The sequence below is a fragment of the Aspergillus fischeri genome, genomic scaffold (assembly GCF_000149645.3).
Source record: "Aspergillus fischeri NRRL 181 1099437636264 genomic scaffold, whole genome shotgun sequence".
In the NCBI taxonomy this organism is placed as follows: domain Eukaryota; kingdom Fungi; phylum Ascomycota; class Eurotiomycetes; order Eurotiales; family Aspergillaceae; genus Aspergillus; species Aspergillus fischeri.
Window position 1 is genome coordinate 3,320,719 of NW_001509762.1, and position 18,604 is coordinate 3,339,322.

Sequence of the window (18,604 nt, forward strand, 5' to 3'; positions counted from 1 at the left end):
AATCAATTCACCCAGTTAGAATCCTCTAAACGGATCCGGCTCGCTGTCCGCAGGCATGGCGAATTCCCCGTAGAACCGCTGGCTGTTTGACCCCCACTGGCTCGACGGCTTGCGTGCGTGCCGCGACCGCGTCCCCGGGCGATATCGAACAGACGCCGTCTGGTCGATGAACGCCTCCATGCGAACGGTGCCAATGGCGTCGAAGAAGTTACCAGTCCCGATGCTGGCCGGCCCGCTCGCCTCCGACGTGCGTCGGCTGAGGCTGCTGCGGCCGCTGTTGAGGCCGTGCCCGTGCGAGGTTGGGGAGCCCCCGCGCGTGGCCATGCTATGTATGGACGGGATCGACGGCATGGTCCCCTGACTGGAAAAGCTGCGCATCACCGGCATCCGGGACGTGGTGTTGCTGCGCTTGCGGGCGTGGGAGGAGAACCGAGGCACGGTCGGAGGGTCGGCCGCGTCGAGCATCGAGTCAACTATCTCCGAACCATTGGCGGGTAGCTCGGGCACCGGGGCGGGCGCTTTGTTGCGTTTACCCTTGATGTTGGGTCGCGGGCGCCCTTTGGCGATGCGGATCGAGTCACGAATTGGGTTCCGGCGGAGACTCGCGGTGGGCGCCGGCGACTCGAACTCGGCCTGCGGGACGGGAGGCAGAGCGGCGAGGTCTTGAATGCCCGTTGCCGAATGGCTCAGGAATGAAAGTGCAGTCAACCAGACGTAATGCCGTTCGATGCTGGTGGCGGTAAATTTCAGGGCGCGCTTGGGGGTCAAGATCAGGATGGATCGGTTGAACGGGTTTGCAATGGTCGCTCCCTTGGGGAGGGGGTTATCGTCCTTGACGTCGAGAACGGATTGGATGATCACTTATGCCAGTTAGTCTTATCAGCGCGAACTCATCACTCTTTCTGGAAAAGATGAAAACTTACGCTTGCGGCCACTTTTACCTAGCAGCGCAGGACCACTAGTGGGCTGCCTGCTGCTCCACATGACCGCTCGCTCGTATGGCGCGAGCCAGACCCATCGCCTGTGTCGCACTCCGCTGTTGTTAATATTGGCCGACACCTCGTCGGCGTTTTTGCCCTCCCAACTGTCCTTGGGCTCACCGACGCCGCCGAAAGATCTCCTCCGCCGAACGTACTTGTACATCCATTCTCCGATCATTGTCTGCGCGATGGCATCGACCACGCTGGTTGGCTGCACTGAGGTCGTTGCATTCGAGTCTTGCCGTTCATGGGCAAACGGTCGAGTGACAGAGGGACGCTGCATCGACCGGCCTTCGACAACCACCCTGTCCCGAGGCGCCGTAATGTCATCAAATGGCAGCGGCGGATACTGAGGACTTTCCAGCCCATAGGAGGACGGAGACGACTGGCTCGGAGGCCGCTCTGGATGCTCCGATTGAGACATGGCCGCTGCTGAACGTACTCGACGCAGTGTCGGTCTCCGTACAATGGGCGCTCGTCCGCGATCAGAGAAGTTGCGTGGGTTGGAGGGAGTTGGGCTCTGCTGTCCATCACTCCCGTTGCCGGGGAAATTTCTTGAACTGAGGCGAATTGGAACAGGGAACGGAGGAGCAACGCTCGATGCCCCGCTGCCACTGTCGATACTCGGCTCGCTTGGGCTGCGTGCTCTTCGCCGATGCCCTGCTGCGGCGTTAGGGACCCTTGTGGCCGTCCGGCCATCCCGCTCGTTCCCTGAACCTGTCACACCTCGCCTCTGCCCATGCGGCGACGATTCAGACGGCTCCAGATCCTCGTGGACTTGTGAATCAGCATCAAGGAGGTGCTCATCAACTTCTGCTAGTATGGTATCGTCCAGACTCGACCTTTCCTGCGCCGAGATCAGCTTTCCCCTTTTCAGTTTGTATGAAGCAAACGGCCGATTAAGCAGCTCGTCATCTGTGAAGATATCTCGCGTTGCCTCCCGCGACTCGTCATTTTCATCCTCGAAGCCAGCAAAAAGACTGCTTGATCTGAAGGGCCGCCTCAATTCAGATTTGGAACCCTCCGATAACGGCCCGTTGTCGTTGTTCCCAGGATAGGCCTGCACCGTGGCGGGCGGTTTGCTTCTCGACGGAGCCTTGGCAGGCAGTGGAGGCGGTTTGGTTTCTCCGCGCTCCAGCCTTCGTGACGGGGGTCGATATGGCTGGATGGGCGAATTTGAACTGCTCTGAGCACGCGACACATTAAGCGGCACGTCAGGGATGGCAGAGGGAAGCAAGCTAGCTGGCAACTTGACTGGCCGCTTGTCAATACAAATCTCTTCGGTCTGGATGGCAACCGATCGACTGTCGACGACAGTCTTGAAGGTTGTTTGACAGGAGACGGTTTTCGTCTGAGGTGGCAGAACCACGCTTCCCCGAGGCGAAGAAGGCTCGGAACACGGTGGATGAATGGTGATCATGGGAACTTCAATCGCCGTAGGAACTGATTTTGTAAGACTTGCAACCGCATCCTGTTTGTCTGCCGCAGGGGCTGGAACGAGATCGGTCTGCGTCGATATTGAGGCTGTTGCAGCCGGTTGTGGGCCTGCAGTCATTGGTGTTTCGGCAACCTGGGGTGTCCACGGAGGGCTGGGCAGGTCGCCGACCGTCTGACAAGATGTCGATTTCATGTCGATAGTCAAGGTCGAAGTACCGCTGTCCTTCGCGTGGTAAGAGAGTGGCAATGCCTGCGAATTATGCTCAAGTGGACTATCAGGACGCAATTGAGGAGACGGCGGCGGGGAGTACTGGATACCAGTGTCTCGGTATTCGAATGTGGGGGAGGAAACCTTGGCAGGACTGTTTAGGCCTCTGTCAATCACTGCATGACCGTCTATGCTGCTGTCAATGGAGAGACCAAGAATCTTTCGAGCCTTCAGGCTCATCGACAGGGACGCATAGGAGTGGACCGAAGTCGGCCGTTCCTCTAGTAGCGCCTCGGGCGAATCCAGAATTGAGTCGTCATGCTCATTGTCGAACTCTTCCTCCTCGTCGAATGCCAGTTCTTGCGCCAGACTCACTCCGTTGGGCTTGCTGTCTCGGGCATTCGCAAGGCTGGCAGTGGAATAGCGCACATTATGAAAGTCAGCGTCATCCTCGGAGCTCACACTGGTGACGCTCGTCCGACGTCGTCCTTGGCTGCTGGAATGCACACTGGCCGAATCGCTCCACCTCTCGGTGGTGGATGGTCTGACAGGTTCTGGGGTATCCGGCTTTGGCGACACAGGGGGCACGGAAGCTGCTGCTTGCGCCGCGGCAACCTCATTCAAGACGACTTTCAGCCGGCCCTCCACCACATGGACTTTGCGCTCGAGATTTCTACGCTCTCCTTCCCAGGACTCTCTTTCGCGGTCTAAGAGACCTTGGGTTCGCTCGAGCTCCTCTTCTCGGCTGCGGGCCTTCTTTTGCGCCTGTTCCAGCTTCCTTCGTACATCCGAGATGTTCTCTAGAGCTTCGTCTCGCTCTTTTGCCAGCTCGGTCAAGGCGGAGGAGGTACCACCCTCCAGGAGCTGCAATTGATGCTTCAGAGACCGGGTCTCTTTTGTGCTTCGTGACAGACGGTCAGTTAGACCCTCGTTCTCAGTCCGGGACTCGTCCAAGCTTCTCTCCAGTACGTCGATCGCCTTCGATTTGTTCTCCACCTCCCGCCGCAGAGAGAGAATCTCCGACACTAAGGAGGCATGTAGGGTGGGTGTGAATCTTCGCGGGTCGAACGGTGACAGAGTATCTTCATCCCCCACATCGTCCAGGTCACTCGGCCCTTCGGGGGAAGAGTTGTGAGGGGCAAGAGGTGATGCGGAGCGGATCGGCGATGAGTCGCTGCGGACATGTATGGAGGGCACCCGATGCGGCGTTGTCGACGGCGTGGGGAACGCCTGAGCCGCTGAAGGGCTTTGATATTGGACGTCTGTGGCCATGGATCCTATCTTTCAGAGGGAATAGACGAGTCGTAGCTTGCAACCATTAACACAAAGGGGATCGGAAGTTGACCAGCGCAGAGCAGTCGGGCCCGTTCCCACAGATCCGAATCAAAGCAATTCATACGGCATCCGTCGATCTGATTCAAAACTGCGACACGAGATGAAGGCCAACGGCAGCGAGTCGACCACTGCCGGGGAGAACGATGACGCTGGCCAGCAGCAGTAATTTCGAGAATTGTCGCCCAATGAATCTACAGTGACCGCCCAGTCAGCTCGAATCCAGACCGGTCGTCTTCAGTTCTGAAGGCTGAACAATCCAGCCTCCCTAGTCTTGCGTAAATATGCACGTACCTCAGGTTGGAACAGCTCCACAGAAGATTGAACCTTCGAGGGGATGGTGCTGCACTTTCAATTATATACGTGGATATTAAGGATAAAAAATTATCATGCGAATGCGAGGAGACATAGACGCCGAATTAACTGGTGCAACAACAGCGAAGGAAATCGAATGGATTGGAGGATAAGGATGGGAATAATGAATCCGCGCAACGCGGGGGAAAGGGTGAAGATCGAGACTCGAGACGACGCAGGCAGAGTGACTGTCTATCTACCTGCGAGACGACGGCCGGTCTTGCGTTCAATCGCTCATCCTTCGAAGCTAGAAGTCTAGGCTATCTAGTCAATAGATGGCGAGTGGAAAGAGCGAGCCCATGCAGCTGAGGCCCCGTTAGATCAGTCTCCAATTTCTTTTTTCTTCTTTTTTCTTTTTTTTTCTGTTTTTCTCCTTTCTAGTTGGCAGGATGGATTTTAGCCTTGCGGCACAGGCACCTTGTCCAAGCATCTTGAAAGGAACTAAGATTGAGCCAGTCCAGGGGGCAGTTCGTTAGGAGGTGGATGCACTACTGAGTAGCACCAAAGCACCAATGGGGTACTCCTCATCATCGTGGTTAGTAGCGTTGGTACTACGGAGTACTCCATATGAAAGTAATAAAGGACGGCAATCCAATTAGTGGAAGGTTGAGGAGCACAATAATACCGGACCCCACCAGAGCTACAGGTATGCAGCCTAGACTGGACTAACTGATATCGAGTGGGAAGTGGAGGATCGATGGATGCGTCGGTGGATTATTGGATAGAGGCTAAAGACGACGGATCAAAACGGACGGCAAATCGATAGGACTCGGCTGGTATTGGCTATCATTAAATGTTGGCCGTGTCCTGTCCGTTGTTGGGAGAGGAAAGAGGTGATAATAACCAACTAGGTAATAATAAAGATGATTAATCATCCGTAGAGAACAATAGAAAAAAGAAAAAAGCAAAAGTGGATATGAAACATGCAGACGATAAGAAAGGGAGAAAGGGAAAAGGAGACGCTGGCAGACACAGGCTGGTGTATGTATCATAGATACCAGGCTGTACTCTGTTTCTGATCATCCCTAGCCCCATGGAATACTATGATAGTACATAATGAAATGGTACACCGTAGTACGTATTCTCTTATTATTACCTCACGTCTAAGGTAGCTACGGAGTAGACGGGAGACACTCCGTACAGGTACCTAAGGTAGGTATAGTACCGTAGGTAGTTAGTTGACCCAGGCAATTATGGGAAATTTGTGTCGAAACCATCATTCTTTTGACTCACATATACCTTAGTACGAACTACTATGAACTCCACTCAACTGGTGATGGAACTTTTTAAACCAGCGAAATGAGTATCATTCAAGTACCTGGGCGTGATGCTAATGATAATCCTCGTCCACCTCATATATATGAAAGCTCTTCTCCGGGGTGTCCCTCTTCTGTATCCTTCTAATGTTTTGTTCGAGGGTATTACAGCATATGGATACGGTTTCCTAAAGTCTCGAACGGATTAATACACGGAACCATCATCCATTATTATTGATCGACAGGAAAATCATACGATACCGAAATTGGCGATACGATCATTTAACCACGCCATGAGACAGATATCATCATAGATATCTAGACCCTGCATTTGCTTCTTAACAAGATCGGCATAGCCTCTGGTCCGTGTTTCAGTACGGAGTGATATTCCTGAATCCGAGCATGTGGTAGGTTTAAACACGAGCATTATAGTGACGAACTACAGGGGTGTAGTACGTATTAGATTTCCACTCGGTTGTCGCGTGTGATCGAGCAATCAATTGGTTTATTGGATCGAATTCAACCTTTGAGTGTCGACTGCAGGAGATGCAGCGCTGTAGACGAATGCAAGACGTGGCCAGTAAGGTAGTAATAATGATACCCAATTAATGCTATATACTACCCAACACCGCCATATAATTGCATTATTACCAACATCATGACAAGACAAATGAGACAGGCAGAGGACAAACCTCGGAAAGTGAGGGAACATCCGAGTCTTTTCCTTGGATATAGGAGAGGTACACAAACACTGACGGGCCGCGTCCCAGCTTTTGGTTCTTGGCTTTATTGTTGTGGGTTCAGAACTGAACTTTCTACAGAGCGCTTGACTGTTTTGAGATGGGTTAATTGAGACGTAAATCGATTGTGTTCATAATAATATACCTTCATAGGCTGAAGGAAGAAACTCATTCGACCCTCATAGATTAAGTGGTCCCGGCTCAGGCCCCTTTTCCTATGTTCTTGGATTCGCGATATGACACAGAGGTATTCTCTATCATGGATCTGGGATCTGCTTCTATAAAGTTGAGTGTCCGATGAGTCCGGAGACAACGAAGAATGACCACTTTCAGTCATGAGTATACATTCTCTTGTACGTAGTAGTACATAGTATCAGATAGCCATAGTCCTTGACCTCCGTCCTTATCCTAGTTATCCAACCGCAGAAGAACGTGATGTCTTGGAAACCAAAAGTCAAAGAACGTGACAAAAGGCTACTGCTCTGTAATAATCCAACTAAACTGCTTAGTTTAGCCCGGCGTCGTTAGTGACCCCACTGCAATCTATTAGTCTAATTAGTGAACATTGGCCTGGAGCTTTGCATTCAGGGGTTGTACTTTTGTATTTGATCAAAGAACAACAAAGAAAAGACGTTCTTTCAGAGAGATGACAGGTCCACACACGACAGCCCCAACTACTTCAATCGCTCCACCTGATTGCTATGCTCTGGACAAGATAGTCTCCGACAAGATATAACCTCTCAATTATCTATTCTAAGAGAAAATCTCATAGACATGTACTCACTACAGACGCTGGACTGCCATACATCATCAGATTGAACTCGAGGAATTCATAATACCGAGGTGTCAGCTCGAAGCTACAACTAGATACCTTGCACTAATTTAATCACACATGGTGCAGCCGTTGATGATCATCACACTGCAGCTGTCAAAGTCCAGGATAATCAATTGAGACTCTAATAATAGGATGAACATTGATCTATCTGAAGCAATGGACTATGTGATGATGTGATTAATCCACATGCTCGTCCCACTTGTCGACCACAGTTCAGAGTCATCACACCTAGTTCCTAACCGCAATTGAGTCGCCTCATTACTCTTCCTTTTGATTCTCTCTCTGATTTGTTCAATAAATTCTATCAGAAGCTTGGATATCAGCCAATTTTCTCGACGTCTCTCGGTCACTGAATCACCGGTAAGCCTCAGGCTGAACGTTTATCCTGACCCGCTCTCGGCGTTAGGCAATATGACGCCTTTGCGGGGTACATGTCTTCTCTCTCAAATCAACAAGAAATATCAACCATGTTGATCTCTCATAATATTCCATATCGTGTGGGATTCGATTGTGGCTGAATAACCACCATAATCATCGATATTCATGAACTACCGAGTCTCAACCAATGTCATCCCAACCTCTCCCCCGAGTCCTCTTCTTCGACGTCTTTGGCACCGTCGTCCAATGGCGCACCTCCGTCTCCAAAGCTCTCTATGACGCAGCACAGAGCGCACTCCGAGACCCAGAGAAGAATCTCTCCGACGCCGTGCGCGCCAAAGCCTCGTCAATGACTCGATCAGACTGGCTTGACATAGCCGAGGATTGGCGCGAGTCGTACCACCACTTCACCCAGAACCCCGATCCATCAAAGCCCTTCGTCACCGTCGACGAGCACCACTACTCGTACCTTCTCAAGCTCCTTCAAGCCCACAGTCTCGAGACCCTGTTCACCGACGCCCAGAGATGGGATCTCGCGCTGAGCTGGCACCGGCTCACCCCGTGGCCCGATTCCGTTCGCGGCCTGGAGCTCCTGAACCGCAAGTTCCGCACCTGCACCCTGTCCAACGGGAACGTGGCACTGCTGCAGGATCTCTGTCGGTATGGCTCGTTGCCCTTCACGGAGGTGCTAAGCGCAGAGCACTTTGGGGCGTACAAGCCGTCGCCAAAGGTCTACGGTGGGGCTCCGGAGAGGTTCGGACTGGGGCCGGGAGAGTGTGCGCTTGTGGCGGCGCATCTGGGGGATTTGAAGGGTGCCAAAGCCTGTGGGTTCCAGACGATTTATGTGGAGCGTCTGAAGGAGGAGACGTTGGATGTGGAGCAGGCACGGAAGGAGGGGTATGTGGATATCTGGATTGATGCAAGCTGCGACGGGTTTGTTGAACTTGCCAGGCGGTTTGGTATTGATACCGAGGCCAAGGTGTAGACTACAATGATGTTGTATATACATTACGACTGATGACTATTCTATTGCATGTAGATTTGCGACATACTGGGTTTGGTTGTAGCCCAGCAATTGGAGAACAGACTGAGACATGCTATTATCCCGCACCTCCGCTGACCGTAAGAGGGTGGCAGCCTAGCCCTCAGCGGCCGGCAAGCTTAACTATACGAGTGCTATAGTTATATGAGTGTTCACCAGGATGCTCTGCTGATAGCTACGTTCCGACCAGAAAAGAGAACATGACGGACCAGATATCCATATATGCCTTCGGCATTACCCTTGCTGACACTGAAGACAGCCCTGAATCTACAAACATGCTGATGCTGACGGACAGTTTCGTCGCAAGCCGTCGACATTCCGTCGACATTCCGCTCGTTCGTTTCAAGCGACCCATCCTCGAAGTTCCCGTCACAGAAAGACCACTACGTGCTATACCTGGGGTACTGCTGTCCCTGGGCGCACCGCGGGGTTCTTCTCCGGCCGATTTGGGACCGCAGAGAGGGACCCCTTGTATGGATTCAGGCGCTCAAGGAGCTACCTCAAAGTGGATCCGCAGTACGAGGGCCGGTACATGATCCTGGTCCTCTGAGACAAACAGCGCCAGGCGATCGTCAACAATGAAAGCAGCGAGAGCATCCGGATGTTCTACGCCGAGTCCGACCGTCTCCTGCCCGAAGCCTGCGCGAGGCCAACCAGCCGGCGGCGGATTTTACCCGCGCCTGTGCGAGCCGACATCAACGCCATGAACGAGTGGGTGTACGACAAGATCAACAAAGGGGTGTACAACACCGGGTACGCCACGACGTGGGAGGCGTACCAGGCGAACCTGTACCCGCTGTCAGAGGTGCTGGACCGCGTCAAGGAGCATCTCGGACAGCCCGGTCACCAGCCGTATCTGTTCGGGGGAAACACCAACGAGGTGGACGTTCGGCTGTACACTGACGACTGCTCGCTTCGATGTGGCATGCTACCTGACTTCGGGTGCAATCTCAGAATGATCTCGCATGACTATCCGCGCATTGATCGCTGGTACCGGCGGCTGTACTAAGACGAATGGGACAGACGGGGGGTCGTCCCAGAAGACACTTTTCTGATCTGGTGAGCTCCTTTTCGCCCTAAAGAGGGCCATGCTGACCAAGCTAGTATAAAATCCGGTATCTCAAGGCAAGCGAGAGACAACTCAACGCGCCGTTGATCGTTCCCGCATGGCCTGGGCCAGACCCTACTGTTAGAAGAGTAGTCATCGCGAATCATAAGAGGCGAGTCACGCATCAGAGGTGACTCAATACTCCATCATAGTGACTTTAATGGATATTTTCCCCGCGGTCTCCGCGTTATCGAGGATTAAGCACTGCATACTGCGTCATTTGTAGTCGAGAAGTGTCGGAAGAAGCTTGTCCCAGGGACAGTAAGATAGGCGTGGATGGCCGCGAGTCAGTGATTGGCGTAGAATGGCACTAGAAGCTGAACGAGGCCTTCCTGGTAAGGCAAAACGTGGAGGTTTGCTTTTTTGGTCCTGCAGAATCGAACAGCACCTTGGATCATGGGGTAGAATGCTCTTCCCATTGGTGACAATTTTGTTCATTTGTTCAACGCGGAATCATCTTCCAGTCACTCCATCCGGCCCCCAATCTGCGACCTGCTTCATCTTATGCACTGCAACCCTGTCTAGCTACCACCTTACGTATCCAATTCCCCTCTTTAAGTAGAAGGTAATCAGCGACGGTCTAGATCCATCCGACCCAGTCCCAGGTAGCCACTAGCCCCCAAAGAGGCAGGGGAAACGGGCGATATCACCACCGCGGCGCACCGCCGAAGATGACAACCATGGACGGAGCATTAGTTAGTGCAATACTCGACACTCATCTTGGTTCTGATTTGATCTTGCATCGAGCACACTGCGCCGCTAGATATGCCAAGTTTGCTATGTACTCTGGTTGAGCGGGGCGTTCCGAACGGATGAATATTGGGATGGGCGATGGTTCGGATCATCGAGTTTCAGCTGACAGGGCAGCTGCACCGATCTTGAGTGAGTACCTTAGTTATTAACAACATAACTTGTCTCATTGTTTAATCTTGTAGTGAACTGGTATAGAATACAGATAGAGACATGATGACTATCAGACCTACTGGTTTCTCTGGAAAAACTCCGGAGAAATAACCCATGATCTAGTCGGAACCGAGTCAGTGGATGTCACATATTGTGTGATGGATAATCCAAGGTGACGGCCCCCTGAACCTCTCCGTCGGCTACTCGGGCTCTGCGTTTTAGTCACTTTAGTGCTCCTGGTTGATCCTTCCGCAATCCAGATCTTATCCATCAACAGTAATATGATGCCATGATGACGGTGATGACGGTGATGACGGTGATGACGGTGATCTACTACGTACCTTTCTCTAAATCCAATGTAGGAATCAATCTACGAGCTCAGGATACTTCCAGGTTCAGTTATCAATCAGCAAGGTACGATTGATACCTAAGCGCTAGGTTGGACTGTGCAGTAGTACCGTCTACCGTGCATTTCACCCACGTGGGAATGGGCCAGGGCCAGGGCAGTGGCAAAGAAGGAGAGAGAAGAATCTACAGATACAACCTCAGTTCACACAGAGTGCAGTACTCGGAGGACGGAGTATCTTCGCGTTAATTGACTGAAACCCGGACAACACTGCAGGGATATCTGACGTGAACTGTCAGGACGTCAAGTGCCCCTCCCCCTTAACCTGAATGGCCCAGAGGCTAAGCTGTAAACCTCTGACTATTCATGAGCCAAGAACAAGGTCATTCTAGAAGAGTGAGAATACGACCTTCCCTTAGTGTTGCGGGATTATTCGCAATGAGCATGGTTTTGATCTCCGAATTCAGGCACAAATCCCGCCATGACATTCATGGACGCCGCATATTTCACCTTTTATACCTTCATAATCAATGCCTTAGCAGCATTCCTTGTTGAGATCATGATATGAAGCCAGTGTCTTGTAGGACTCGACATGATATTGCCCCACCTGGCTACATCCATAGTCTCAAGTATACTGCTATACTCATACGCTGCTAACTCTAAATGCAACTGCCATATTGCCAGCGGGGCTGCCGCGCATAAGGAGTCCCAGGGATCAGGAAGATGGAATTTTAGCGAGTAGCCAGGGGGCCGCGGAATGTTCGATTGTCTTCCCCGTTGAATAGTCTAGGGATGAAACTCGCGAGACTAGTTGTAAATAGCATTTTGATTGGCACTGCAGATTGCCATTTGAGCTCCAGTCAACACGATTTGGGACTCTTGGTGCGCTCCGTATTGGTACACAACCGGACATCTAAGTTCATGCACCGTCCTCCGGTGTATCACTCGGAAGCTTACCGCTGGACCTTGTTGGAAGATGAAGCCTAAACAACCCGAATTGAGTTGATGCCACTTGCTAACTGGGCCTGGTGTGGGGTGTTCTAGTGTGGCTATCCGCCCACTTGGTGTGTACCCGAAACTGTCTTCAGTCGAAAGTGGGCATGTTTCCTTGAAGATCTGAGACGAGGCTAAAACTGGCAAAAACTTCGCTTTCAGGCCGTGACCAGAGACTCAGGGGGAGCGACAGGGCATTTCGAATGGCAAATATCTCATCATGAAGGGTATGGTGGATGATATGTATTGAACTTGTGGGCAATGCGCGCATCGGCTCGACATCAGGTACCCTCCCGGATCCCATGACTATCGTTTCGCTTAGATTTCAGAGAGTCAAAGCTGAGGATACCTCTGTGCTCACCTGAATCAGATCTGCATCACAGTACGAAAGCCTGACGATGACAGGACAATCACCTGTCGTGCAACTCCCTGAAAATGATTCGTGTTATACGATATACCCGTTGTAGGCTTGTAGACGATACTTCAAGCATACAAGCTGAGACGCCACACAATTGCCTCCGTTCAACTCCAGAATGCGTGTTATCAGCAGGGTATGAAATCTATCATTTGATCCAAGAGAAAAACCTTCCTATGAAGTACTCCATAGGTGCCTTTTCTCTATTCGCCTTTGCCTTCATTGATCTATTGTCCCTATCTATTACCGCTATATTATACCTACCTTTGTCAAACATTAATCCAATTCTCTTGCTAATACAATGCCCTAGGTCTTCACTAACTACTCTGGGTAGGTGCTGGTTTAGCTACATCGGATTATGAGAGAGGGGGAAGGAAACGTGCCTCAGTATTCCGTAATAATAGTCTAGGTACGGAGTACAAAATAACTAATCACTATTGTTGTGATTTTTCTCCCTCCCTTTTCATTATATTATCATTATTTCTTCCCCTGTATCTATTCCTCCATCTAACTGTACTTTTTCATTTTCTCCTGTTTCTTATAAGCAATCTATCGTTTTGCTTCTCTATCCACCATCTCTCCCATCGCTGGCCAAGCCTTTTATCCTTGGTCCTCCCTGGCGTGGCCGCTTGATCGCCTGTGCAGCTTTCCCCCTCGCCCTCCCTTCAAGATAAGGAGTATTGTCGAAAAAGAAAAGGAAAGGAACAGTCAAAAGATATTTCATCTCACACCCCTTGTACTCTCACTACTCTCCGATTCCAAATTGGATCCGCTTCAACTCTGCTATTTTTGCGTGGCGGAATCAATCTTCAGGCATTCCCCCCCAAGAAAAAGGGTCAACAGATATATTGGCAGAACATCCCTCTGTGTCACTACTCATCGGAAGTACTGGCAAACCCGCATTTTTGTCCTTCTGCTAAGACTATCAAACACGCTGTGGCAGGGATAACTGCAGATATAGTTGTTGTTGGCTGCTGCCACTCTCGGGTTTTCCGCTCGAGTCCAAATTTTTGTCTCGTACTATCTTGCTCCTGATCCTGCGATCGACGAGCTTATACTGCGACCGGAGAGCTTCAGGGATTATTAACACCTTTCGCTTTCAATTCGCTGATCATAAAAGCAAATTTAAGGGCCCAAAGGTATGTCATGTCTCTCTTTCCTTTGCTTTTGCTCCCGTGGGGCCTCGTGTTGTGGTGTGGACTGTGGGCTGCACATGTGCTTGGACGGCCACAGAGCAACGACGGTTCTTCCGGTGGCTAATAACCGCACTAACTTTACCACAATAGCCGTTCTTTTAAGTTCCTGCGCTGGACCCCCAGTCGTAGTGTCTCGCAACACTCCGTTATCCGCGTCCGTGCCCACCGTGGAGCATTCATAGCTTTCTCTTCTCTCTTCGCCCCTCTCTCCCCTTCCTCTTCGCCTCGTACCCAATCTTCCTCTACTCTTTCTTCCATTTTAAGAAAAAAAAAGAAAAAACAATTCGATCAACCAATATTTTGTTTCTTCGGTGACCTACGGGTGCGATATAGTCGCCATGTCGGGAAAAATGACGTTGTACAAATTGGTGGTGTTGGGAGATGGTGGTGTCGGGAAGACCGCGCTGACGATCCAGGTTAGCCCTCCATTTCTGTCTTAAACGGTTGATGACACCGTTACTGAACTCTCGACTGAAAATTTTTTTTGCTCTTAATAGCTTTGTTTGAATCATTTCGTCGAAACGTACGATCCGACTATTGAAGACTCGTACCGGAAACAAGTCGTGATCGATCAGCAGTCCTGCATGTTGGAAGTGCTGGACACCGCAGGCCAGGAGGAATACACGGCCTTGCGAGATCAGTGGATTCGCGACGGCGAAGGTTTCGTGCTTGTCTACAGTATCACATCGCGCGCTTCTTTCTCTCGCATACAAAAGTTCTACAACCAGATCAAGATGGTCAAGGAGTCAGCCCACTCCGGGTCGCCATCGGGAGCCAGCTATCTGGGATCGCCTATGAACGCGCCTTCGGGTCCGCCCCTCCCCGTACCCGTGATGCTAGTCGGCAACAAGAGCGACAAAGCAGTGGAGCGAGCGGTCTCGGCGCAGGAAGGACAGGCCCTGGCGAAGGACTTGGGCTGCGAATTCGTCGAGGCGTCCGCCAAAAACTGCATCAACGTTGAGAAGGCCTTTTACGATGTCGTTCGCATGCTCCGACAGCAACGGCAACAGCAGCAGGGAGGACGAGCCCAGGATCGTCGACCGACCGGCTTGGGTCCTATGCGCGATCGGGACGCCGGTCCTGAATATCCCAAAACTTTCCGACCCGACCGTGCCAGACACCGAGGTGGCATCAAGTGCGTCATACTGTGAGGAACGCATTAGCATTCGCATCCCACCTCTTTTCACTTTCGTCCACTCCAAGCGTCCACGAACATCCATGCGAGCCTGCTCCATGGCAATATCTTCTGTTTGTTTATATTGGCTGCATGAACATCTTACCGGTCTCTGGACTATAGGCTGGGCGGTCATTTTTCGCCCCTTTCCTCTGTTACATTTTCCTCGCCTCTCTTCTACTCTACTTGTGTTGGATACGCACATACAGCTTTATGGGGATGCTTGATGTATGCTCCATGTTCCTCGGTACCCCTGGAGAGTGTCGCCTCTGGAAACAGATTTTATTTCCGTTATATGGGAGAGGCTGGAATCTCAGAAGCATCGGAGATTATAGACTTTTCTCTTCTCTTGCGCACCCTGAATAATCATTTTTTGACCCCTTGCAGTTGCTCGGTTCCAGCCTCGGGGATGTGGTTCATTCCAGCCACCTGGACCCATGACCAATCTTCTGCGTGGCTGGAGTCTAAGATGTGAATGTCAGAAGAGGGTCTTTGCTACAGACAGGTGTGGAAGAAGCAAGGAATGTGACCGACGACCGGATCGGAGGGAAGAAGACGTATGGTTGTTTTCGCTGAAGCAGTCGACCGTTTAGCAGGCATTTCGATATGATACCCTACGGCTGAGCTTTGAGTTGTTACTTTTTTTCCTGATGCATTACTTGCGAATATAAAGAACAAAAAGTTCATTGACACAGATAGACCTAAAATAAAGACACATATTATTCAGTTCTATCAGTATAAGAGCGAACCCGGTTCTTGCGAGCCCTGTATGACTATGTGGAAGTGGCGAAGAATATAGGGTTCAATGTCAGGAGATGCTGTATAGTGACCCGCTAGGTATCTTTCTCCAAATCTGATCGATCCAGTGGACAGTAGGGAAGCTCCATCTGGATCCTCCTTAACAGGTGTACAACTGTACCACGCGCATACCACTCCGGATGCTGAACGGACCATCCGTGCGGGGAAAGCTTCAAATTATCCTCGGCTTCATGTCCAGGACGTAGTATCAGCCCACTTCCCCACAACTTCACTTCATCCACTTATTGATTGTCGAATCAAATCTCCATCATTAATGGCTCAAATGTCATAGAGGCTGGAGCAATGTACCCCCTTGCGGAGTTCATGTCGATGTTTGCTTACTGATTGCCGAGTCTAAACGAATCCCGGCATGGACGGTTTGACTTTGGTCTAGGTTAACTTACAGCTCGCCTGCAGCATCATCGTGCATGAGGTCGGCTTGTTTCGTTCTGCTTCCTTTCCTCCGTGATCCTCTTCTGCAGTTCTGCTATCCATCTACTCCTCGGGTTTGGTTAGACTACGGAGAACTGCTGGGTGCATTTATACTTTGTATTCGTCACATTGTAGCAGTCATCCCATACGCACTTTTTCCCTTGTCTCTGCTCTGTTTCTTAGTCATCGGATCGCGAACTATCATTCCTACGCTTGAACGAAAAGAAAGGGAGAATGTCTACCCAACAAACAGTCCACGCTCAGTCCCTGCACTCCCCCGAAAGCTTTTGGTCGTATCACGCGACCAAGCTGCACTGGCACAAGAAGCCATCGCAGACTCTTGTCCGACGCCCCAAGACTCTACCAAGCGGGGTCACGCACGAGCACTGGTCCTGGTTCCCCGACGGCGAGATCTCCACGACGTACAACTGTGTGGATCGGCATGTGGCGGCCGGCCGCGGGGAGAATGTAGCGATTATCTGGGACTCGCCGGTGACGGGTGTCAAGGAGAAGTATACATACAGCCAATTACTCGATGAAGTGGAGGTGCTGGCTGGGGTGTTAAGGGAGGAAGGTGTGAGGAAGGGAGATGTGGTGATCATCTACAGTATGTATCTCAGCTCTGGAACGTCACGCAGATAGAGCTGATAACCACGACAGTGCCTATGATTCCCGCGGCGCTGATTGCAGCGCTAGCCATCACCCGGCTGGGGGCTATTCATTCGGCCGTGTTCGGCGGTTTCGCGGCCAAGTCGCTTGCGCAGCGGATTGAGGCCGCGAAGCCGCGAGTGATCATGACAGCCTCGTGCGGGATTGAAGGGTCCAAGGGGCCCGTGTCGTATCGGCCGCTGGTCGAGGGGGCCATTGCAGCGAGCAGCTTCAAGCCGTCCAAGACGATTATCTGGCAGCGGGACCAGCTGCGGTGGAACAATCCGGACAAGATGGGCGGGCAGCGCAACTGGCAGCGGCTGGTCAAGAGCGCTCGAATGCGCGGCGTCAAGGCGGGCCCGGTGCCGGTCAAGAGCACGGATGGGCTGTATATCATCTATACCAGCGGTATGCGTGCTGATTCTGGGGTAATGTAACGATGCTGATGCGTGGGTAGGGACAACTGGATTACCGAAAGGAGTCTTCCGAGAAGCAGGGGGGCACGCGGTAGGACTCCATTTGTCCATCAAGTATCTGTTTGATATCCACGGGCCAGGAGATGTCATGTTCTGCGCCTCGGATATCGGCTGGGTGGTCGGTCACTCGTATATTCTGTATGCACCGTTGCTGGTGGGTGCCACGACGGTCCTGTTCGAAGGAAAACCGGTGGGGACACCCGACGCAGGCACCTTCTGGCGCATTGTCGAGGAGCACAAAGTCAAGGTGCTCTTCACGGCGCCGACGGCCATTCGGGCAATCCGCAAGGACGATCCGGACAACAGGTACTTCCTGCAGGTTGCACGCCGCGGGGGCCTGAGGCACCTGAAAGCTCTATTTCTCGCTGGCGAGAGAAGCGAACCGAGCATCGTCCAGGTGTATCAAGAGCTCCTGACCCAGCATGCGGCGCCGGGGGCAATGGTGATCGATAACTGGTGGTCGTCCGAATCCGGATCCCCCATATCTGGATTAGCGCTGAACAGCGCAGCAGGCCTGGTGGACCAGTGGCAACCGAATCAGGATTTCAAACCGCTAGCCGTGCGACCAGGATCTGCCGGACTGCCGATGCCCGGGTTTGACGTTCGCGTCGTCGACGATCAAGGCCGGGAGGTGCCGCGCGGGACAATGGGGAACATAGTCATGGCGATGCCCCTGGCGCCGACGGCCTTTACTAGTTTATTCAATGACGACGAGCGGTTCTACAAGGGATATGTCAAACGGTTCAACGGCCGATGGGTCGACACCGGCGACGCAGGCATGATCGACGAGGACGGGTACATCCACATCATGTCGCGGTCCGACGACATCATCAACGTGGCCGCGCACCGGTTCAGCACGGGGGCCATCGAGCAAGCCATCCTGTCGCACCCCGACATTGGCGAGGCCAGCGTGGTAGGCATGCCGGACCCGCTGAAGGGCCATCTCCCTTTTGCATTTATCCAGCCGCGGGGATCAGGACCGCTTCCCGCCCGTCCCAGCGCGGAGCTCTTTCATGCTGTGAACCAGCTGGTGCGCGAGCAGATCGGGGCCATCGCTTCGCTGGGCGGGATCATCCAGGGGCGGGGAATGATTCCGAAGACGCGCAGCGGCAAGACGCTGCGACGGGTGCTGCGCGAGCTGGTGGAGAATGGGGTGCGGGGGGAGTTTGACGCTCCTGTGAACGTTCCGCCGACGGTGGAGGATGCAGAGGTGGTGGAGGTTGCGCGGGAGAGGGTACGTGAATTCTTTGCCGCCAAGGCGAGGTTATAACTAGTCACGACTTACTCCGACTGTCGATATGACGATATGCTCACGTAAACCAAAAGTAATCCATGCTTAATAAAACCAGGTATCGATCGTATAGAACAAATCAATAATCATGAAAGTCAAAAGAGAAGAAAAGGGGGTACTAGTAATAGTAAGAGGCTAGTGGTATCTCGCATTCATCGCCCGGGGTAGAGACGAACGAAAGCGCAACCCTGTACTAAAGGTATGTATATTGAATCCAGATCCGGATCCGAATCCGAATCCGATTCAATTCCATGAAAATGTA

General features: G+C 52.0%; 5 protein-coding genes and 1 pseudogene across 5 annotated transcripts, besides 2 other annotated features; 4 read left to right on the forward strand and 2 right to left on the reverse strand.

Moving 5' to 3' along the window:
• Positions 1-15: 15 nt before the first annotated feature.
• NFIA_083450 (putative nuclear migration protein) lies at positions 16-3,897 on the reverse strand (the record flags this gene model as incomplete). The annotated part of the gene is made up of 2 exons (XM_001260290.1): positions 16-860; positions 924-3,897. The coding sequence occupies 2 exons, from the start codon at positions 3,895-3,897 to the stop codon at positions 16-18; spliced, it is 3,819 nt and encodes a 1,272-aa protein (XP_001260291.1).
• Positions 3,898-7,189: 3,292 nt separating this feature from the next.
• NFIA_083460 (uncharacterized protein) lies at positions 7,190-7,282 on the reverse strand (the record flags this gene model as incomplete). Its single annotated transcript, XM_001260291.1, has 1 exon — positions 7,190-7,282. One exon carries the CDS (start codon positions 7,280-7,282, stop codon positions 7,190-7,192), a length of 93 nt encoding a protein of 30 aa, XP_001260292.1.
• A 425-nt stretch (positions 7,283-7,707) lies between these two features.
• NFIA_083470 (haloacid dehalogenase, type II) lies at positions 7,708-8,505 on the forward strand (the record flags this gene model as incomplete). The annotated part of the gene is made up of 1 exon (XM_001260292.1): positions 7,708-8,505. The coding sequence occupies one exon, from the start codon at positions 7,708-7,710 to the stop codon at positions 8,503-8,505; it is 798 nt and encodes a 265-aa protein (XP_001260293.1).
• A 257-nt stretch (positions 8,506-8,762) lies between these two features.
• Positions 8,763-9,752, forward strand: NFIA_083480 (annotated as a pseudogene).
• Positions 8,870-8,893: a microsatellite.
• Positions 9,753-10,863: 1,111 nt separating the features above from the next.
• Positions 10,864-10,902: a microsatellite.
• Positions 10,903-13,861: 2,959 nt separating this feature from the next.
• On the forward strand, positions 13,862-14,674 carry rasB (Ras small monomeric GTPase RasB; the record flags this gene model as incomplete). Its single annotated transcript, XM_001260293.1, has 2 exons — positions 13,862-13,939; positions 14,021-14,674. 2 exons carry the CDS (start codon positions 13,862-13,864, stop codon positions 14,672-14,674), a joined length of 732 nt encoding a protein of 243 aa, XP_001260294.1.
• A 1,487-nt stretch (positions 14,675-16,161) lies between these two features.
• On the forward strand, positions 16,162-18,321 carry NFIA_083500 (putative acyl-CoA synthetase; the record flags this gene model as incomplete). The annotated part of the gene is made up of 3 exons (XM_001260294.1): positions 16,162-16,534; positions 16,588-16,983; positions 17,033-18,321. 3 exons carry the CDS (start codon positions 16,162-16,164, stop codon positions 18,319-18,321), a joined length of 2,058 nt encoding a protein of 685 aa, XP_001260295.1.
• Positions 18,322-18,604: the final 283 nt, after the last annotated feature.